Below are 20,373 nucleotides of genomic sequence, written 5' to 3' on the forward strand. Positions count from 1 at the left end.
CTTGATATTCTTTGTGACAGAATATAAAGTTATTTAACTGAAAACTATATTGATTTCCAGATCTTTTATTACAATTCTTATCCTTGGAAGGTCAGTTGTCCTGTTTGAGGACAGAGTGTGGTATTTTTGATTGTTCAGTGGGTCATGATATTCCTCTGCCTTTATTCCTGGAGACTGTTCTACAGATTGCATTTTTTGGTTTCAGAAGGGGAGCATGATTTGATTATTTGGGAAATTGATCAGGAAAAGTAGTCATTTAAAGTGCAGACTTACTGAAAATGGATTACTGTTTTTTCAGTTATGAAAGATAAAAACTTATAAAACATTATTTGAATAAGTAACACATACATATGGCCTAAAAATCCAAACAGCAAAATGATATATGGTAGAAAACATGTTTTCTCAATATGACCTGTGCTAAATTATGCTACTACTGTGTACCCTTGATAGGATGTGATGAAAATGGCGCTCTCCTATGTGGTTTTCCCTCCAAAACCCCATAACACCAGTCTAATCATGAGAAAAACATATTACAAATTCTAATAGCGTGATAGTCTATATAATACTTGACCATTATTCCTCAAAACTGTCAAAGTCACCAAAAATAAGGAAAATATTAAAAACTTACAACCAAGAGGAGTGTGAGGTAACATGACAACTGAATGTAATATGGTATCCTGGATGGGATCTTGGGACAGAAAAAGTACCTGAGGTGAAAACTAAAGAAATCTGAATAAACTTTGCACTTTAGTTAATAATGATATATTTATACTGGTTCATTAATTGTAGGAAAGTACCATATAAGAAATTATAGGAAAGTACCATATCTTATTAATATAAGATGTTAATTATAGGGGAAACTGAGTGTTAGGTATATAAGAACTCCTGCACTAGCTTCTCAATTTTTATGTAAATCTAAAACTGTCTAAAAAATAAAGCATTAAAAAGAAGTCCTCTTCCTTCTCTGAACCCCCAATACCTTAGTCCAAAGGGAATAATTTCTTATGATTCCTTTGAGAGAGATTTTTATACCAATATAAACATAAGATACATCTCTCTCTATCCTGTTGTTTTTTTTTTAAAGAACACCTAAATGACCAAATATTACATGTAGCATTCTTTTTTTCACTTAAGAATACATTTGGAGATTGTTTCATATAAACACATATTCTTTAGTTTGTAGTATTTTATGGTATAGGTATACCATATCTTAACTTGTTTTGATGGATAGTTAGGTTGTTCCCATTTGTTGACTGCAATGTATTAGTTTATAACCCTAACATTTGGAGATGGGATGTTGGAAGTTCGGAAAGCAGGGGAGGAATAATCTATTATTATTTTTTAATGTTTAGTTAGCATTTTTTATTTACTTGTTTTTTTATACTCCAGTTTTTTTTCAGAAGAGGATTTGAGGCAAGTTGCTTCTATGTAGTTATTTAGATTTGTTAGAAGAATATCTGGAGCTGCCACCGATTTACTAATCATAATGCTAAGGGTGATATAGTAATATGTTAAGATACAAGCCCAGATGTACCTCATGGCAAAGTGAGGGACACACACCTAGAAATATGATAATATGGTACACTATGCTAACACTGTAGTGTAGCCTTTTGCAAAAACTCAGAGGAGGGAGTGAATAAACTATGCTTTCTCCTACACCCCATTTGGTTTTAGATGAACTCAGAAAAGGGAGTTGGAAGTTAGTGGTTGACTCAGTTGGATGATCTTTGTCAGCAAGGGAAGAAGATATCCTACTTCTTTCCTGTTTATAGTGTAGTGTCAGAGACTTTAGTTACATACAGCAAAACAGGCTGACCTCCGCTCTACTAAGACAGCCTCTGGGAAAATGACCTGTAAATTACTTGGGGTGATAAGCAGTACAAAATACTCAGTAACATGATTGATGTTCTTACACTTCAGTATGATTTGGGAAAGGCGTTATATATTGTCTTTTTGTGTGTGCAGTTTTTCGTTGGGTCCGGGTTTGAACCCACCTCCTCCTTGAGCCACAGGCTTGGCCCATGGCATTGTATATTGTGAATGATGCTCCTAGTGCACACAGTTGTAGAATCCTTGTTTATTGTTTGCTAAGGAATGGTTATATCCAGAGACAGAGGGAAAAGGGGAAAGGGACAGGATGAAGTGTTGTGCTTTTCTAGCCTCAAGGCCTGCCTTTCTTTTGTTTATTTAATTATTTTTAATTATGAAATGACTAATAGATATATTCTCATGAGATATTAAAATACCATTCTCCTTAAAAAAATAAAAATAGCATACTGTTCTCCTTGACTTTAATCTCACTTATCTCCACAAAAGGAATCATTTATTGCTATTCCTTTGGTATATATGGAAAAGTGTGTGTATGTGTGTGTAACATTAATCATGTCATATAAAATACGCTGTCCTCCCATTTAATTTGTTCATTTAACAATGTGTGTTAGATTCTACTTGGAAAGCATGAGAATGTGTAGGCCTTTGAATGGCATATTCTATTTCTGGGAAATGTATCTGGAGGCTAAATACTGCTTTCCACAAATAACTATCCCCCCTTGTTTTAAAAAGAAGAAATGCACATTGAAGTAGTATTACGATTTGTTTGGCATTATAGGAAGCAAACTGGTGCTAAGTATTTTTAATGGTTATTGTAAGCAAAGCTGAACTGTAAATCTTCATTCAGGAATATGTATTAAGATTATGGAATGGGTGTAAGACTTGTAGGAGGTGACAGTGGGTTTGGTTAAATGGATATTTTATGGCCCTATGATCTGTCCTTTCCTTGAAAGATTTTGAAAAGTGGAAAGATCATTTTGTAGCATTTCCCCTACAAAAGATCATTTTGTAGCATTTCTTGTTTTTTTTTTTTTTTTTGTAGAGACAGAGTCTCACTTTATGACCCTACCGTGGCCTCACACAGCTCACAGCAACCTCCAACTCCTGGGCTTAAGCGATTCTCTTGCCTCAGCCTCCCGAGTAGCTGGGACTACAGGCACCCACCACAATGCCCGGCTATTTTTTTGGTTGTAGTTTGGCCGGGGCCGGGTTTGAACCCGCCACCCTTGGTATATGGGGCCAGCGCCTTACCGACTGAGCCACAGGTGCCGCCCTAGCATTTCTTGTTTTTAAAAGAACAAATCCCAAGCCCTACAAATGGCTTGTATCAAACTTTTACATTTGAATTAAAGATTGTTAAACATGGAAAAAAGCAAAACAAAACAACAATGTGTGTTAGAGGCCATTATCATGTCACAACTTCTGTTTCATGGATGTAACAGAACTAATTTAATTTTCTATTATTGTTGGCTATCTCTTACCAGTTTTTGTTTTTATACATTTATGAGAATCTCTAGGTTACCAAGAAATGGATTGCTGCTCTTAGAATTTAGGTGTTTTTAATTTTGCATGATTACTAACATGTTGTTCCATGAAAAAGCAAAACAAGTTATAGATTAGAATAGATAGCATAATATCATTTATGTTGAGAGAAAAGCCCAGATATATCAAGGTACATGTTCTGTTAACCAAACTAGTAACAGTTGAAAACTTTGTAGAAAGTACTAGACTTGATAATAGTGGTCAAAGGAACTTTGGCCTTTTTTGTGGTATTTAGGTTTCCATAACAAGAATTTGTTCATGTATTACTTATACATTATAATGTATAATATGTTCATTGTAATGACTGAGTCAAGTCATTATAAAGAGTTGAAAATAAAGAGATGTCTGAGTACTTTATATCTATTTGCTACAGGCCTAGAATAGCCCCTATTTTCAACTACATGCTTGCTGGATCATTAAAAAGAAAATGATCATTTATTAGGTTGTAGAAAAAAAAAGCTTATTTCAAAAAGTAGAATTAGGTGAGAGTCACATTCTATGATCACCCTTATCCTAATCAGAATATTTAGTCACCTGGATTTTCTTGATATTATAGTAAGAAGCTATACTTTATTGTAGGTTTCTGTTTAATGTTCAGATTCTGACAAAAGGTTTGAAAAATTTTACAATTTACCTTAATATCCTTTACTGTAAAATAAAACATTTAAATATTGCTACTATTGTGTGAATATAGTAAACAATTGCTTAAATTATTATTCCAAAGAATAATTTAAAATATAAATTATTATATTTAAAATATAATATAATTTAATAATATAATATAATTTAAAATATAAATTCCAAAGAATAAGTGTTTTTTATTATGTAACTTTTTTTTTTTTTAAGAGATGTGAAAGCTGGAAATATTCTTCTTGGAGAAGATGGATCAGTACAAATTGCAGGTAATGATTAGTATTTTAATGGTCAATAGAAACACATTACTTATCTTTTATGTTTTTTTAACCTTTATTCCATGGACCATCTCTATTGAAGCATCCATCCTCTGTTGACACATCTTAGGATGAGGCTAACTGTCAAGATAACTTCTAGTACTCATCCTTCATTTCAGATCTTAGATTTTTCCAGTCATTACTCATTACCTTCCAATCATCCATCCCTTATCCCTTTTAGTGTCTTCTGCTATGGATTCTCATAGCATTCTGTACTTCTTTAAAGGAAAAGTAGTCAAGTATACTAAATGTGTTTAAGAATAAATATGCTATAGAAAGATTATACAGAGCCTTCTGTCCTGATAGAAATGATACATTCATCAGTTGGAAAAGGCATCTGAGAAGTAGAAATGTACTTTTGGCAGTTTCAGAACTGAAAGTATAAGAGTTTGAGTAGGGCCTGCCAAAGGTGGCTATCGTGATGAACACCTCTCCTCCAGGCTAAGACTCCAGAATGACTATACCCACGGATTGTCTAGCATGCATTTCAGAAAACCTCAGTAACATGATTGATTTTCTTGTGCTTCAGTACACAGTGCCATTTAGGAAAGGTATTATATACTATGGTAGATGCTGGTGCTGCACACAGTGGAATCGTTGTTCACTGTTTGCCAAGGAATGGATATATGTATGCAGAAATGGTTCCAGATCACTAAAACAGTCAGGTGTTTTGTTTGGCAGGAAGAAGATAATCACCCAAACCTTGATTTTTTTTTTTTCTTTTCTTCAACTTTAAGAAGATAATTTAGGCAAATATCTTTTTCTTGTTGAGGTAATGAAATATTTTAACCAAGTCGCATATAGCTCTAACATAAAAGATTTATAAATTTGACTTGTTTAAAATTAGCAACTTAAACTCAGCAAAAGAAGTACAAATGACTTATCACTAACAAGAAGGTGAAGTACAAGGCCGGGTGGGGTGGCTCACGCCTGTTATCCTAGCACTCTGGGAGGCTGAAGCTGATGGATTGCCTGAGCTAACAGGTTCAAGACCAGCCAGAGTGAGACCTCGTCTCTAAAAATGGCTGGGTGTTATGGCAGGTGCCTCTGTCGGCAGACTGAGGCAAGAGAATCACATGAGCCCAAGAGTTTGAGGTTGCTATGAGCTATGATGCCATGGCTTTCTACTGAGGGTGACAAAGTGAGACTCTGTCGCAAACAAAACAAAAATAAAGGCAAGCCACAGAGTAGAGAAGATGTTTCAGCATGAATAATTGTAAAAAGCCCCAAATTTAGAATATATAAGGAACTCATTAGGAAAAAACAATAGATAAAAAAGTGGACAGAAACCTGGCATAGGTACTTTCTAAATGAAGACATCCAAACATAAATATAAAAAAAATCCAGGCCAGTTGCTGTAGCTCTTGCCTGTGATTCTAGTACTTTGGAAGCCCAAGGTGGAAGTATTGCTTGAAACTGAGAGTTCAAGACCAGACTGGGCAGTATAGTGAGAGATCTGGGCACGGTGGCTTATGCCTATAGTCTCAGCTACTTGGAAGACTGAGAATTGTATGAACATAGGAGTTTGAGGTTACAGTGAGCTATGATCATGCCATTACACTTCAGTCTGAGTGACAGAAGATGTTTAGCTTTGCTAATAATTATTAAATGCAAAGTAAAATCACCTTAAATTGATTGACCTGGCAGAAACATCTGATAGTACCAAGTGTTGATGTGGGTATAAAGCAAGGGGAAAAAAAGCTGATGTTCTGATGGTGGGAATATAAATTGGTACAACCATTTTATTAAAGTTGAAGATATGCATACTTTAGGACTTCAGCTTTTAAGTATATGGCATAGAGAAATTTGTTATATATGTACCACAGTGTTCATAATCATTACAAATTTGAAATAAACCCAATGCCTTTCATTAGTAGAATGGATAAATAAATTGTGGTTAATTTATATGTTGTAATACTATACCGGTATAGTAATGAAAATGAACTAAAGCTACGTACAAAAGCATTAATAAATTATAAAAATATATTATAGGGTTGGATTGGACATGAGTTTCCCTATCTAGCATGAATGGCACCATAGCCAGCCATCTGGATGAGCCAGAAATTTGGGAACAACAGTGCTAGCTATCTCTTCTCCTTCACTCATATTCAGTCTATCACCAAGCCCTGCCAACACTGCCTCCTTAGCTCTCTCTTTTATTTTTATTTTTTTATTGTGGTAAAGCGTACATAATATAAAATTTACTATTTTAACCATTTTTAAGTTTATGGTTTGGTGGCATTAAGTACATTGTGATTGTGCAACCATCACCACCATCCATCTTAATAATTCTTTCATCTTTCTTGACTCAAACTCTGTACCCATTAAAAAATTATTCCCCATTCGACCTCTTCCTCCCAGCCTGGGTGGCCTCATTCTACTTTCTGGCTACAAATTTAACTACCCTGAGTAACTGATAAGTGGAATCATATAATATTTGTTGTTAAGTGATTGGCTTATTTCATTTTGTATGTTTGCGGTTCATCTGTGTTGTAGCATGTGTCAAAATTTCATTACTTTTTAAGGCTGAATAATAATTCCATTGTATGTATATAGCCATCAGTAGAATTGCTGGATCATGTGATTATTCTGTGTTTTAAGTTTTTGAGGAATTGCTGTATTGTTTTTTCAGAGAAGCTGCACCAATTTATATTCCCATAAGTAAGGCACAAGGGTTCCAGTTTCTCCATGTTCTCACTTTATACTGGTTAGTTTCTTTTTAAATTTAAATTTATTTTTTGGTAGTAGCTATTCTAAGGGATGTGAGGTAGTATCCAGCTCATTGTGGTTTTGATTTGCATTTCTTTGATGATTAGTGATGTTGGGCATCTTTTCACATGTTTATTGGCCATTTGTATATCTTCTTTGCAGAAATGTCTACTCAAGTTCTTTGCCCATTATTGAATTGGAATGTTTTTGTTGTCAAATTGTAGGAGTTCTTTATATATTCTGGATATCGATCCCTTATTAGATATATAATTTGTGAAATATTTTCTCCCATTCTGTGTATTGCCTTTCACTCTGTAGATAGTGACCTTTGATGCATAAAAGTTACTAATTTTTATGAGGTCCAGTTTATCTACTTTTTCTTTAATTGCCCGGTATTTGGTATCATATCTAAGAAATCGTTGCCAAATGCAATATCATGAAGCTTTTCTCCTATATTTTCTTTTAAGAGTCTTACATTTTAGGGGCTTAGAAGTTTTTCAGACTGTATTATAGATAGCATTTATTAATAAAGAATTATAATTGCCCATTCTAGAATAGAAGTTGCCCAAAGGCAAGGTGCTCATCTTGATTATCACTTTTGATCACATAGCAGGCACGAAAGTCCATCTTGTACTTTAGTTGAAATTGTGGTAACAAAGGTGCTAAAATGATTTCTTGCACATTTTAATTACTCTTTCTCTGTAGTTGGTTTAAAACCAAAGGCAAATGGCATTTTTGCTACTTGGTTTCTGGTCTTAACTTTATGGTGATTGTGTTTCTTTGGCATTGTAGCTGTGCATGTTATTTAAAAGGAAAGTTTTGGAAAAGTGGATATTGTCACATTGCTTAGCTAAGTATTTTAAGTAGAATCTGCAGGGTTGATAAGTCCTACTTGGAAGCAACTAGAGGTATTGCAGCTGATGATCCAAAAAGTCTGGATTGTTATTAAATTCTGGCTTTTTTTTTTAAAAGAGATTGTGGGGGTGGGGGTATCTTGCTTTGTCACCCAGGCTGGAAAACAGTGGCATGATCATGCTCACAGCAGCCTCAAACTCTTGGGCTCAAGCAATCCTCCTGCCTCAGCTTCTGAGATTATAGGCATGAGCTACCATGCCCAGCTAAATTCTGGATTTGAATTTCTGGATATTTTAACTACTTGTAGGTTTTTAGTAGGTTTTAAGAAATTTTAAAAAAATTCGTAATTGAACCTAAAATACATACTGTATATAACCCTATGAAATATTTATCATATTTAAATATTTTAAGGCATAGCTTTGTCCCACCTAGTAATAAAAATACTAGTGTTTATGGAGTGTTTCATATATTATAGAGACTGTTCTAAGTATAGTGTAATTCATTTAATACTTAAAAAAAACTTCATTAGGTAGGTACTATTATTATAATACCTAATTTTTACAGATAAAGTATACTTCATTAGGTAGGTACTATTATTATAATACCTAATTTTTACAGATAAAGTATAGCACAAATATTGAACTATGTAGCTAAACTGCCAAGAGCAGAGCTGAATGCATGGGATGTATGTTATTTTATGAGTGGAACAGCATTTTAAAATTCCTAGATATTTGCCAGGGTAGAAGGATTATGAACTGAAAGAGTTTTTTTTTCTTTAAAACTGTGTTGTGTACATTTGCTGCTTTATATAGTGATAAGCAAACAATTACTTTAGGATGGCTGAATTTATAGATTTCCGAATCTGGAATTTTCAAGTTTGCAATGCTAAAATTATCCTCTCACACTGGAATTGTCCATAATTTATTCTGTTTTGAAATATAGAATTATTTTACATACTGCAGATTTTCTGAAATATATAACATTCCCACCAGTAAGGCACAAGGGGCTTATATCCAGTCCAAGCTAAAAAACAAAAAGGGGAGTCAGGTAAGGGTGTGTAAAAATTGGATAAGATGTATATTCATAAAAGCCTCACTATTAAGTTAAGGTTCTTTTGGTTGCATCAGAAATAATCATTAGTAAAGTTAACAATGTAGGAATTTTTGAAATACACAGGGAAGTACATAGAATCAAAGAATCTACTAAACAGCTAAGCCTCAGCACTTGTGCTGTGACCATCAGGATGTGGCTGTTAGCATGACTCAACTTCAGTGACCCTTATGTGTCTTTCCATTCATGTTTTACATTTCTTGGAGAAAATTGGCCCGTCTTGGTTTAATGTGTCTGATCTTGGTTCAAATCAGCTATGCCCAGGGGTCAAGGTCAGGGAGCAGACATGTGCTTAGGACTGTTTACAGAGAAGGAAGAATCATGGTGAGACAGGCTGTCTTTCTCATCAGTGACTAGTATTCTGGGATAAAAATTCAGTAGAGAAAATTTTGAAGCTTAGAGACGTTAACTGAGTTTAGCAATGTCACACCTTATTAAGAGGTAAAGTTAGGATATGAATTTAGTATTACTAACTCTGTTTAGTTCCAGATTGTTGGTAATTTTTTTGAATACCAAGTTTAAAAGATTGTATTTCATTATGTAGGATTTTCGAGCCGAAAGGGTCATGTTAAAATGATAATTTAAAAAAATGGATGCATGGAAGATGGCTGAAAGTGGCTATGATAAGACTGTTGGGTATTTTTTCCTTCCTCTTTTTTTTTTTTTTTTTTTGATCTGAAGATAAAACTCTGAGGCAACAGCTGCTGCGGAGACCCTGCCCACAGTGCCCTCCCCTCACTTGAAAAGCTACAGGCAGACAAGCCCACCTACCGACCCAGTACCCCACGCAGCCCGCCCTGGACGTGTCGCCTGGGCAGCAACCGGGGGCTGCTGGTGCTTGCCTTTCTGCTGACTTCTTCCAGGGACGAGGTTCTTGAGCAGTGCTCCCCTTCCCTATCTCCCAGACCAAGAACTTCCCCAGCAAGAGACTTGGAGGGCCATGCCAAGCCCCCCAGACCACCAGGATCTCCACCAGCAGCTGCACGGCCTTGCGACCCACACCCACCCAGACCTCTATATGCCAGTCCCGGCCAGGGACTCCCCCAGAAACCAAGCAGTCCCGTGCCCGCCAGTCCTCTGCATGTCCTGGCCAGGAACTCCGGGAGCCGCACAACCTGCATCCCCCTTCCCGTACCCTCCCTGCTCCCACACCAGCCGGCTCGTCTGGCCAGGGACACTGGTAGCTGTATGCCCTCTGAAGCCCTCCCTGCCTCTGCATGGAGCCCTTCTCCTGTCCAGAGACTGCTGGAGCCTTGGGCTCTCTGTGCCAAAGTCGCCGGGTGCCAGGCACTCCCAGAACCGTGTGCACCACCCCCCACCCTGTTGCTGCATCTGGGTGTGTCACAGTCTGGAGCTGCTCCCACAACCAGAATTCCCTGGCTGGGGCAACCCCAGAGAAGCTACACAGGGTCACTCTCTACAAAGATCCAGCAACAATAGAGTGATCCCACTGGGGTCTAATCTTGGAGAGACACCTCCCCAACTCTGAGGATGGCCAGAGGCGACGGTAAAAAACAATCATGAGGTGGAATCAATGGAAAAACTCTGGCAGTATGAATTATCAGAGTAGATCAACTCCCCCAAGGAACAATAAGGCAGACACAGCACAAGATCCCATGTACAAACAAATAGCTGAGATATCAGAAATTGAATTCAGAATCCGGATAGCAAATAAGATCGAATTAGAATTCTAAGCAGTAATCCAAAAGATGTCTCAAGAATTCAACGAATTCAAAGACCAAATGACCAAAGATTTTTGACACATTCAGACAAGAAGTTGCAGCCCTTAAAGATCTGAGAAATACAGTAGAATCCCTCAGTAACAGAATGGAGCAAGCAGAAGAAAGGATTTCTGACATTGAAGACAAAGCTTTTGAACGCTCCCAAACTCTCAAAGAAGAAGATAAATGGAGGGGAAAAACTGATCACTCTTTCAGACAGCTCTGGGATAATTCAAAGAAAACCAATATTCGTCTTATAGGGATCCCGAAAGCAATGAAGTAGCTTCACAAGGCACACAGTCTCTTCTTCATGAGAACATGAAAGAGAACTTTCCAGACATGCCAACAGATTCTGAAATTCAGATAGCAGACAGTTTCAGAATTCCAGCACGGCTCAACCTTAATAAGACATCCCCCAGACACATCATAATCAGTTTAACTAAAGTTAATATGAAGCAGAAAATTCTGAAAGCAGCCAGACGAAAGAAAACCATCACCTACAAGGGGAAGAAAATTAGAATAACTGCAGATCTCTCTGCTGAAACCTTTCAAGCTAGAAGAGGATGGTCATCGACTTTTAATCTCCTGAAACAAAATAACTTTCAACCCAGGATCCTGTATCTAGCTAAACTGAGTTTCATTTATGGAGAAATTAAATACTTTAATGATATTCACATGTGGAAGAAATTTGCCATAACTAAACCAGCTCTACAGGATATTCTCAGACGTATCCTCCATAAAGACCAGCTTAATTCTCTACCACAAAAGTAAATTCACCCAGAAACTTTTGATCATATTACAACTTCCACAGTTGTAAAAGGATAAAAAATGTCTACCAGACTCTCGAAAGGCTTACCAATATTCTCAATTAATGTGAATGGTTTAAATTGTCCTCTAAAGAGGCACACGTTGGCTGACTGGATACAAAAACTCAGGCCAGATATTTGCTGCATACAAGAATCTCATCTTACCTTAAAAGGTAAGTATAGACTCAAGGTGAAGGGATGGTCATCTACATTCCAGGCAAATGGAAAGCAGGAAAAAGCAGGTGTTGCAATCCTATTTGCAGATACAATAGGCTTTAAACCAGCCAAAATAAGGAAGGATAAGGATGGACACTTCATATTTGTGAAAGGTAATCTCAATATGATGAGATTTCAATTATTAATTTTTATGCACCCAACCACAACGCACCTCAATTTATAAGTGAAACTCTAACAGACATGAGCAACTTGATTTCCTCCAGTTCCATAGTAGTTGGAGATTTTAACACCCCTTAGCAGTGCTGGATAGGTCCTTCAAAAAGAAGCTAAGCAAAGAAACTTTAGATTTAAACTTAACCATTCAACATGTGGATTTAAAGACATCCACAGAACATTTCATCCCAACAAAACTGAATATACATTCTTCTTATCAGCCCACGGAACATTCTCCAAACTAGACCACATCCTAGGCCACAAATCTAACCTCAACAAATTTAAAAAAAATAGAAATTATTCCTTGCATCTTATTAGACCATCATGGAATAAAAGTTGACCTCAATAACAACAGGAATCTGCATACCGATAAAAAAAACATGAAAGTTAAATAACCTTATGCTGAAGGATAGATGGATTATAGACAAGATTAAGAAGGAAATTACCAAATTCTTGGAACAAAATGACAATGAAGACACAAATTATCAGAATTTCTGAGATACTGCAAAGGCAGTCCTAAGAGGGAAATTTATAGCACTGCAAGCCTTCCTCAAGAGAATGGATAGAGAGGAAGTTAACAACTTAATGGGACATCTCAAGCAACTGGAGAAGGAAGAACATTCCAACCCCAAACCCAGCAGAAGAAAAGAAATAACCAAAATCAGAGCAGAATTAAATGAAATTGAAAACAAAAGAATTATACAACAGATCAATAAATCCAAAAGTTGGTTTTTTGAAAAAGTGAATAAAATAGATAAACCTTTGGCCAGCCTAAACCAGGAAAAAAAAGAGTAAAATCTCTAATTTCATCAATCAGAAATGGTAAAGACGAAATAACAATAGACCTCTCAGAAATTCAAAAAATTCTTAACGAATATTAGAAGAAACTTTACTCTCAGAAATATGAAAATTTGAAGGCAATTGACCAATACTTGGAAGCACGCCACCTACCAAGACTTAGCCAGAACGAAGTGGAAATTTTGAAGGCCTATATCAAGTTCTGAGATAGCATCAACTATACAAAATCTCCCTAAAAACAAAAGCCCAGTCCCAGATGGCTTTACGTTAGAATTCTACCAAACCTATAAAGAAGAACTAGTACCTATACTACTAAACCTCTTCCAAAATATAGAAAAGGAAGGAATACTACCCAACACATTCTACAAAGGAAACATCACCTTGATCCCTAAACCAGGGAAAGACCCAACAAGAATAGAAAATTATAGACCAATATCACTAATGAATATTGATTCAAAAATATTCAATAAGATCCTAACAAAGAGAATAACAACACATCAAACAAATTATACAACATGACCAAGTGGGCTTTATCCCAGGATCTCAAGGCTGGTTCAATATATGTAAATCTATTAATGTAATTCAGCACATAAACAAATTAAAAAATAAAGACCATATGATTCTCTCACTTGATGCAGAAAAAGTTTTTGATAATATCCAGCTTCCCTTCATGATCAGAACACTTAAGAAAATTGTTATAGAAGGAACATTTCTTAAATAGAGGCCATCTACAGCAAACCCACAGCCAATATTGTACTGAATGGAGTTAAATTGAAATCATTTCCGCTTAGAGCAGGAATCAGGCAAGGTTGCCCATTGTCTCCATTGCTCTTTAACATTGTAATGGAAGTTTTAGCCATTGCAATTAAGGAAGAAAAGGCGATCAAGGGTATCCACATAGGGTCAGAAGAGTTCAAACTTTTCACTCTTCACCGATGATATGATTGTATATCTGGAAAACCCTAGGGATTCTACTGCAAAACTTTTAGAAGTGATCAAGGAATACAGCAATGTCTCAGGCTACAAAATCAACACCCACAGATCTGTAGCCTTTAAATATACTAACAATAGTCAAGCCGAAAAAACAGTCAAGGATTCTATTCCTTTCACAATAGCGCCAAAGAAGATGAAATATTTGGGAGTATAGGTAACAAAGGATGTGAAAGATCTCTATAAAGAGAACTATGAAACTTTAAGAAAAGAAATAGCTGAAGATGTTAACAAATGGAAAAACATACCGTGCTCATGGCTGGGAAGAATCAACATTGTTAAAATGTCTATACTACCCAAAGCAATATATAATTTTAATGCAATTCCTATTAAAGCTCCGTTGTCATATTTTAAAGATCTTGAAAAAATAATACTTCGTTTTATATGGAATCAGAATAAAACTCGAATAGCCAAGACATTATTCAGAAATAAAAACAAAGCAGGAGGAATTATGCTATCAGACCTGAGACTATATTATAAATTGATAGTGATCAAAACAGCATGGTACTGGCACAAAAACAGAGAAGTAGATGTCTGGAACAGAATAGAGAACCAAGAGATGAATCAAGCTACTTACCATTATTTGATCTTTGACAAGCCAATTAAAAACATTCAGTGGGAGGGCGGCGCCTGTGGCTCAACGTGTAGGGCGCCGGTCCCATATGCCGGAGGTGGCGGGTTCAAGCCCAGCCCTGGCCAAAAAAAAAAAAAAACATTCAGTGGGGAAAAGATTCCCTATTTAACAAATGGTGCTGGGTGACCTGTAGAAGACAGAAACTGGACCCACACCTCTCACCATTCACTAAGATAGACTCTCACTGGATAAAAGATTTAAACTTAAGACATGATACCATATAAATACTAGAAGAAAATGCAGGGAAATCTCTTGAAGGAATTGGCCTGGGTGAATATTTTATGAGGAGGACTCCCCAGGCAATTGAGGCAGTATGAAAAATACATTACTGAGACCTGATCAAACTAAAAATCTTCTGCACAGCCAGCAACATAGTAAGTATAGCAAGCAGACAGCCCTCAGAATGGGAGAAAATATTTGTGGCTTATACCTCCGATAAAGGTTTAATAACAAGAATCCACAGAGAACGCAAACGAATTAGTAAGAAAAGAGCAAGTGATCCCATCTCAGGGTGGGCAAAGGACTTGAAGAGAAACTTCTCTAAAGAAGACAGACGCATGATCTACACACACATGCCAAAATGCTCATCATCCTTCATCATCACAGAAATGCAAATCAAAACTACCTTGAGATATCACCTAACTCCAGTAAGAGTAGCCCACATAACAAAATCCCCAAACCAGAGATTTGGCGTGTATGTGGAGAAAAGGGCACACTTCTACACTCCTGGTGGGAATGCACACTAATACGTTCCTTTTGGGAGGATGTTTGGAACATACTTAGAGATCTAAAAATAGACTTGCCATTCGATCCTATAATTCCTTTACTAGGTATATACCCAGAAGACCAAAAATCACAATATAACAAAGACGTCTGTACCAGAATGTTTATTGCAGCCCAATTCATAGTTGCTAAGTCATGGAAGAAACCCAAGTGCCCATTGACCCATGAATGGATTAACAAATTGTGGTACATGTATGCCATGGAATGTTATGCAGCCTTAAAGAAAGATGGAGACTTTACTTCTTTCATGTTTACATGGATGAGGCTGGAACTTATTCTTCTTTTTTTTTTGGCCGGGGCTGGGTTTGAGCCCGCCACCTCTGGCATATGGGACCGGCGCCCTACTCCTTGAGCCACAGGCGCCGCCCGGAACTTATTCTTCTTAGCAGGGTATCTCAAGAATGGAAGAAAAAGTATCCAGTATACTCAGACCTACTATGAAACTAAATTATAGCTTTCATATGAAGGGTATAACCCAACTGTAGCACAAGAATATGGGGAAAGGTTCATGGGAGGATAAGGGAAGGGGGAGGTTGGGGTGGAGGGAGGGTAATTGGTGGGGCCACATCTATGGTGCATCTTAGAATGGGTACAGGCAAAACTTACTAAATGCAGAATACAAATGTTTACATACAATAACTAAGAAAATGGCATGAAGGCTATGTTGAACGGTTTGATGAGAATATTTCAGATTGTATATGAAACCAGCACATTGTATCCCTTGATTGTACTAATGTACACAGCTGTGTTTTAACAATAATTAAAAAAATAAAAGACAATCATAAAAAATGGATGTATGAATGAATGAGATAGTGAAATATGGATTCGTTTGGAGCAAGGAGGAAAATCTGAGATGATTGATGTGTAGGTGTAAGAGGAATGGAATGAGGGACCTGTTAAGCTAGGCTTTAATTTAGTCAAAAGTGGCTTAGCTGAAAGATGAAAATATTCATGCTACTTGTCTTATTTATTTATAGGATGATGACTTTATTATATTTTTATGTTTATGATCGTTAATGCACTTTTAATACTGTGCTATTTTCTATTTCAGACTTTGGCGTTAGTGCTTTTTTAGCAACTGGTGGTGATATTACCCGAAACAAAGTGAGAAAGACCTTTGTGGGCACTCCTTGCTGGATGGCACCTGAAGTTATGGAACAGGTACCATGCCTTTTGTCTTTTTAAAATGGTTTAGAGTTTTGTAATGAAACTGAAAAAACTGAGTAGTGTTTCAATTTTTTTATTAAAGGTTAGTGTTAGGTAGTATGTTTCTGCTTCTTAGTTAAGTCTTTAGTCCATCCTTGAAAACAAAACAAAAACACTCTAGAACTTTATAAAGAACTTATGAAACTTAGGAATAATATAATGAAGATTATTTTAATAATTATATTAGTGCAAATTAAATTACCTAATTTTTTATTACACCTTTGTTCTATAAAAATATTTTTGCTGGTTATAAAATTTTACTTTTAATCATTCCACTGTCTTATGAGTTCTCTTTTAGATGTCAGCTGTCAATTCAACTCTTACTCTTGTCTTAGCTCTCTGAGTCCCTGGCAGATGCCACGATGCCCAGCTAATTTTTCTGTGTTTTGTAGAGACAGGGTCTTGTCATATGCTCAGGCTTAGATTTTTTTTCTTTCTTTTTTTTTTTTCTAAGATTTTTTCTTAATGAAATATTTAAGTGACAATTTATCTTTTTTTTTTTAATAAGTTTTCTTGGGATTCATTAGGTTTTTTGAACATAACAGTTGATGTCTTTCATCAGTTCTGGAGTATTCTCAGACATTATTTTTTCATATGTAACCGCTGCTTCATTCTCTCTCTGGCTCCTTTATATCTTTTTGTACTCTAGTTCTGCAGTAGAACCTTTGTAAGTTGACCACTCAAGGGGCTGTAAAAAAAAAACTGGTCAACATACAGAGGTAGTCATCATAAAGCCAACTGTACTGATATGTATATGTGGTGCAGGTCTGGTCTATGAAAATTAGGTCAGCTTAAGAAGATGGTCAATGTAGGGAGGTATAAGTGACCTAATTTTTTACATGTAGTTTTATTGCTGTTTCTTGAAGAAGTGGTTTTCTCTACACCTCCATTTCCCATTTGCTCTTCACACATTTGTATTTCTGCATCACTTGTCACATTACTTTAAGGCAGTGGTTCTCATCCTTCCTAATGCCATGGCCCTTTAATATAGTTCCTGTGAGTCATGACCCACAGGTTGAGAACTGCTGCTCTAAGGAAACTTTGCTGCTTCTCAAATCCAATGCTTATTTCTTATTTCTCATTTTACCCTGTTGGGTAGCATTTGAAACTGTTGACCAATCTAACTTTATCCACTTTCTTAGTTTCCTTAGTGTAGTTTCCTCATCTTTCTCCTGCTTGTTAGGCTATATCCCTGACTTCTCTTTTGACTCTCTTTCTGCTCCTAAATGACATTTTCCAAGACCTGTATCTTGGACTCTACTCTTCTCTGAGTGTAAAGTCCTCACTAGATGTTCTTATCTGTGCTTCTAGTTATTGATGATTTCTAAGTTCTATCCAGTCCAGTCTTGTTTCTTAAGCCTCCTGATAGCTTTCAGTGGATGCTTTTCATAATTGTCTTATAGGTGTATCAAACTTAGTATGTTAAGAACTGAATTCATTTCTTACTTTCTATTTTTGGGAGGTAGGATCTTGCTCTGTGGCCTGGCGTAGAGTGTGGTGGCATCATCTTAGCTCATTGCAACCTCAAACTCATGGACTTAGGTGATTCTCCTGCCTCAGTTTCCTGAGTAGTGGGACTACAGGCATGTGCTGGCATGCATGGCTAGTTTTTCTGTTTTTTGGTTTTTTTTTTACGTGACATGGTCTTACTATGTTGTTCTGTTCGCTGCCCCCAAGTCATCCTCCTACCTTGGCCTCCAAAATTACTAGGGTTGAAGGCGTAAGATACCATGCCCAGCCTCTTACTCTGTTCTAATCACCTGTATTTACCTGTTGGTGAGGGAAAGATTCCCACTCTAGAGTTATGGGGGTAGCTGAATATATGCAGCACCTGAGACTGAATAGATGAGAATGACAGCAGTTTATAAGTTGCATATACACACTACCTGTTTGGAGGAGGACACTGTATGCTACTCAGGGCCACCCCTGGTTGCGCTGAGGAACAGAAGGAACAAAAAGGGGCTTTGGGAGACAGACTTTATAGTACCAAGAGAATGAGATGTCCCTTGGTTTCCTTAAGAGAATGTGGTTGGCTGTCAGGGACCTGAAACCTGCTGTTCAGGAATAACCTGGAACTATACCTGTTCAATTTGATAAGGAGAATTGTTGAGCTAGGGAGCATTATCCATAGGGGCATGGTGGAGAAGAGAATTTGTACTTAGTTCATTAGAGGCCCTTATATTTTATTAGATGGCAAGGCAGCACGTACTATTGAGCCTAAGGTCTTTTTTTTCCAGACAGAGTCTCACTCCATTGCCCCAGCCTACTTCACAGCAACTTTAAACTCCTGGGTTCAAGTGATTCTCCTACCTCAGTCTCCTAAGTAGCTGAGACTATAGGTACCTGCCGTGATGCCTGGCTAATTTTTCTATGTTTAGTAGAGTTGGGGTCTCACTCTTGGTCAGGCTATTCTTGAGCTCAAGTGATCTTCCTGCCTTGGCCTCCCAGAGTGCTAGGATTGCAGGTGTGAGCCGCTGATCCTGGCACTGAACATGTCTTATAGTACGTGTTCCAAAAACCTATTTCTCTTCCTACTCTCTTCCTATTGCTCAAGGTAGGAAATTGAAATTACATCCATATAATGTGGTGATGATAGTGTAAAAGGAGAGAAATTCACAACATAGTCACACTAACAAATTTAAAAATATTCACACTCTTTGTAACTTTTTTTATGTAGAAATTAAGGTGTTAAAATAATACTATAATGTAGATCCTTTAGAAAACAAAAAACTTACCCTCACTGTGAAACATTTTGTTACAGTTCTTTCTAGTCTTTTTAAATAGACTATATACCTGTTCATAAAAGTACCAAAACTCATTATCAATTTTGTATTTTTTCCTTTCATGTTTCATTACAATTTTTTTATATTTTCATATAGAATTCATGAACACTGCTTTTAATTGACTAGATAGTTTAAGTGAATATACCATACTTAATAATTTCCCTATTGTTGAACAGTCCAGTTACCTCCTTTTTTTCTATTACCAAATATATTTATCTTTTGTCTATTTTATTGGCTTAAAGCTTATGAACACTTTCACTGTTCTTGATACATATTAAAAACTGATTTTTAAAAGTCTTTTTAAACTGGTAAATATAATCATGCATGTCTCTGTTCATAATGCACATCTCTGTTCTTTGCAGGTTCGAGGTTATGATTTCAAAGCTGATATCTGGAGCTTTGGAATTACAGCTATTGAACTGGCTACAGGGGCAGCTCCTTATCATAAGTATCCACCAATGAAGGTGAGGCTCACATTTAAAATACCCAGCTCAAGTCCCTGTTCCTTCTCAGAGCCTTTCTTTATTTGCCATTCTTTCCATTTTATTTTAATTGTGGCAAAATATACATAACGTAAAATCTACCATCTTAACAATTTTTAAGTATATAGTTTAGTGGTATTAAATACATTCATAATGTTGTGTATCTGTCACCACCATCTGTATCCAAGTTCTTTTCATCTTGTAAAACTGAAACTTTGTACTCATTAAACAATAAATATTGATTCCCCCTCTCCTTAGCCTCTAGGTGATCACTGTCCTACTTTATGTCTATATGATTTTGATTACTCTGAGCATCTCATATAAGTGGAATCATAGTATGTGTCTTCGTATGACTGGCTTATTTCACATAGCATGATGCCCCCAAGGTTTGTCCATGTTACAGTGTATTGCAGAATTTCCTTCCTGTTTAATGGTGAATAATATTCCATTGTGTGGATATACCAGATTTTGTTTATCTGTTCATACTTTGATGGACACTTGGGCTGCGTCAGTGTTGTAGCTGTTGTGAATGATGCTGCTATGAAGTATGGGTGTACAGATACCCCTTTGTAATTCTACTTTCAGTTCTTTTGGGTATATACCACAGAAGTGGAATTGCTGGTTCATATGATAATTATATTTGTTACTTTTTAAGGAACATTTAATACCGATTTCCACAGTAGCTCTATCATTTCACATTCCCCTCTAGCAATACACAAGGGTTCCAATTTCTCCTTCCAACACTTACTTTTTCACTTGGTATAAGGTGGTATCCCATTGTAGT

General features: G+C 36.5%; 1 protein-coding gene across 8 annotated transcripts in view; it reads left to right on the forward strand.

Annotated features, from left to right (window-relative positions):
- The window catches only part of OXSR1 (oxidative stress responsive kinase 1), a 159,844-nt gene that overhangs the window by 85,621 nt on the left and 53,850 nt on the right, over window positions 1-20,373 (forward strand). For 7 of the 8 annotated variants that reach the window (XM_053599845.1, XM_053599840.1, XM_053599842.1 and 4 more), the window contains 3 exons: window positions 4,219-4,274; window positions 16,170-16,279; window positions 19,470-19,571. In XM_053599845.1, coding sequence (XP_053455820.1) covers window positions 4,219-4,274; window positions 16,170-16,279; window positions 19,470-19,571 — 268 coding nt within the window. The remainder of the gene's footprint in view (window positions 1-4,218; window positions 4,275-16,169; window positions 16,280-19,469; window positions 19,572-20,373) is intronic. The other variant, XM_053599844.1, reaches the window with a different exon arrangement.

The sequence above is a fragment of the Nycticebus coucang genome, chromosome 8 (assembly GCF_027406575.1).
Source record: "Nycticebus coucang isolate mNycCou1 chromosome 8, mNycCou1.pri, whole genome shotgun sequence".
Classification (NCBI taxonomy): Eukaryota; Metazoa; Chordata; class Mammalia; order Primates; family Lorisidae; genus Nycticebus; species Nycticebus coucang.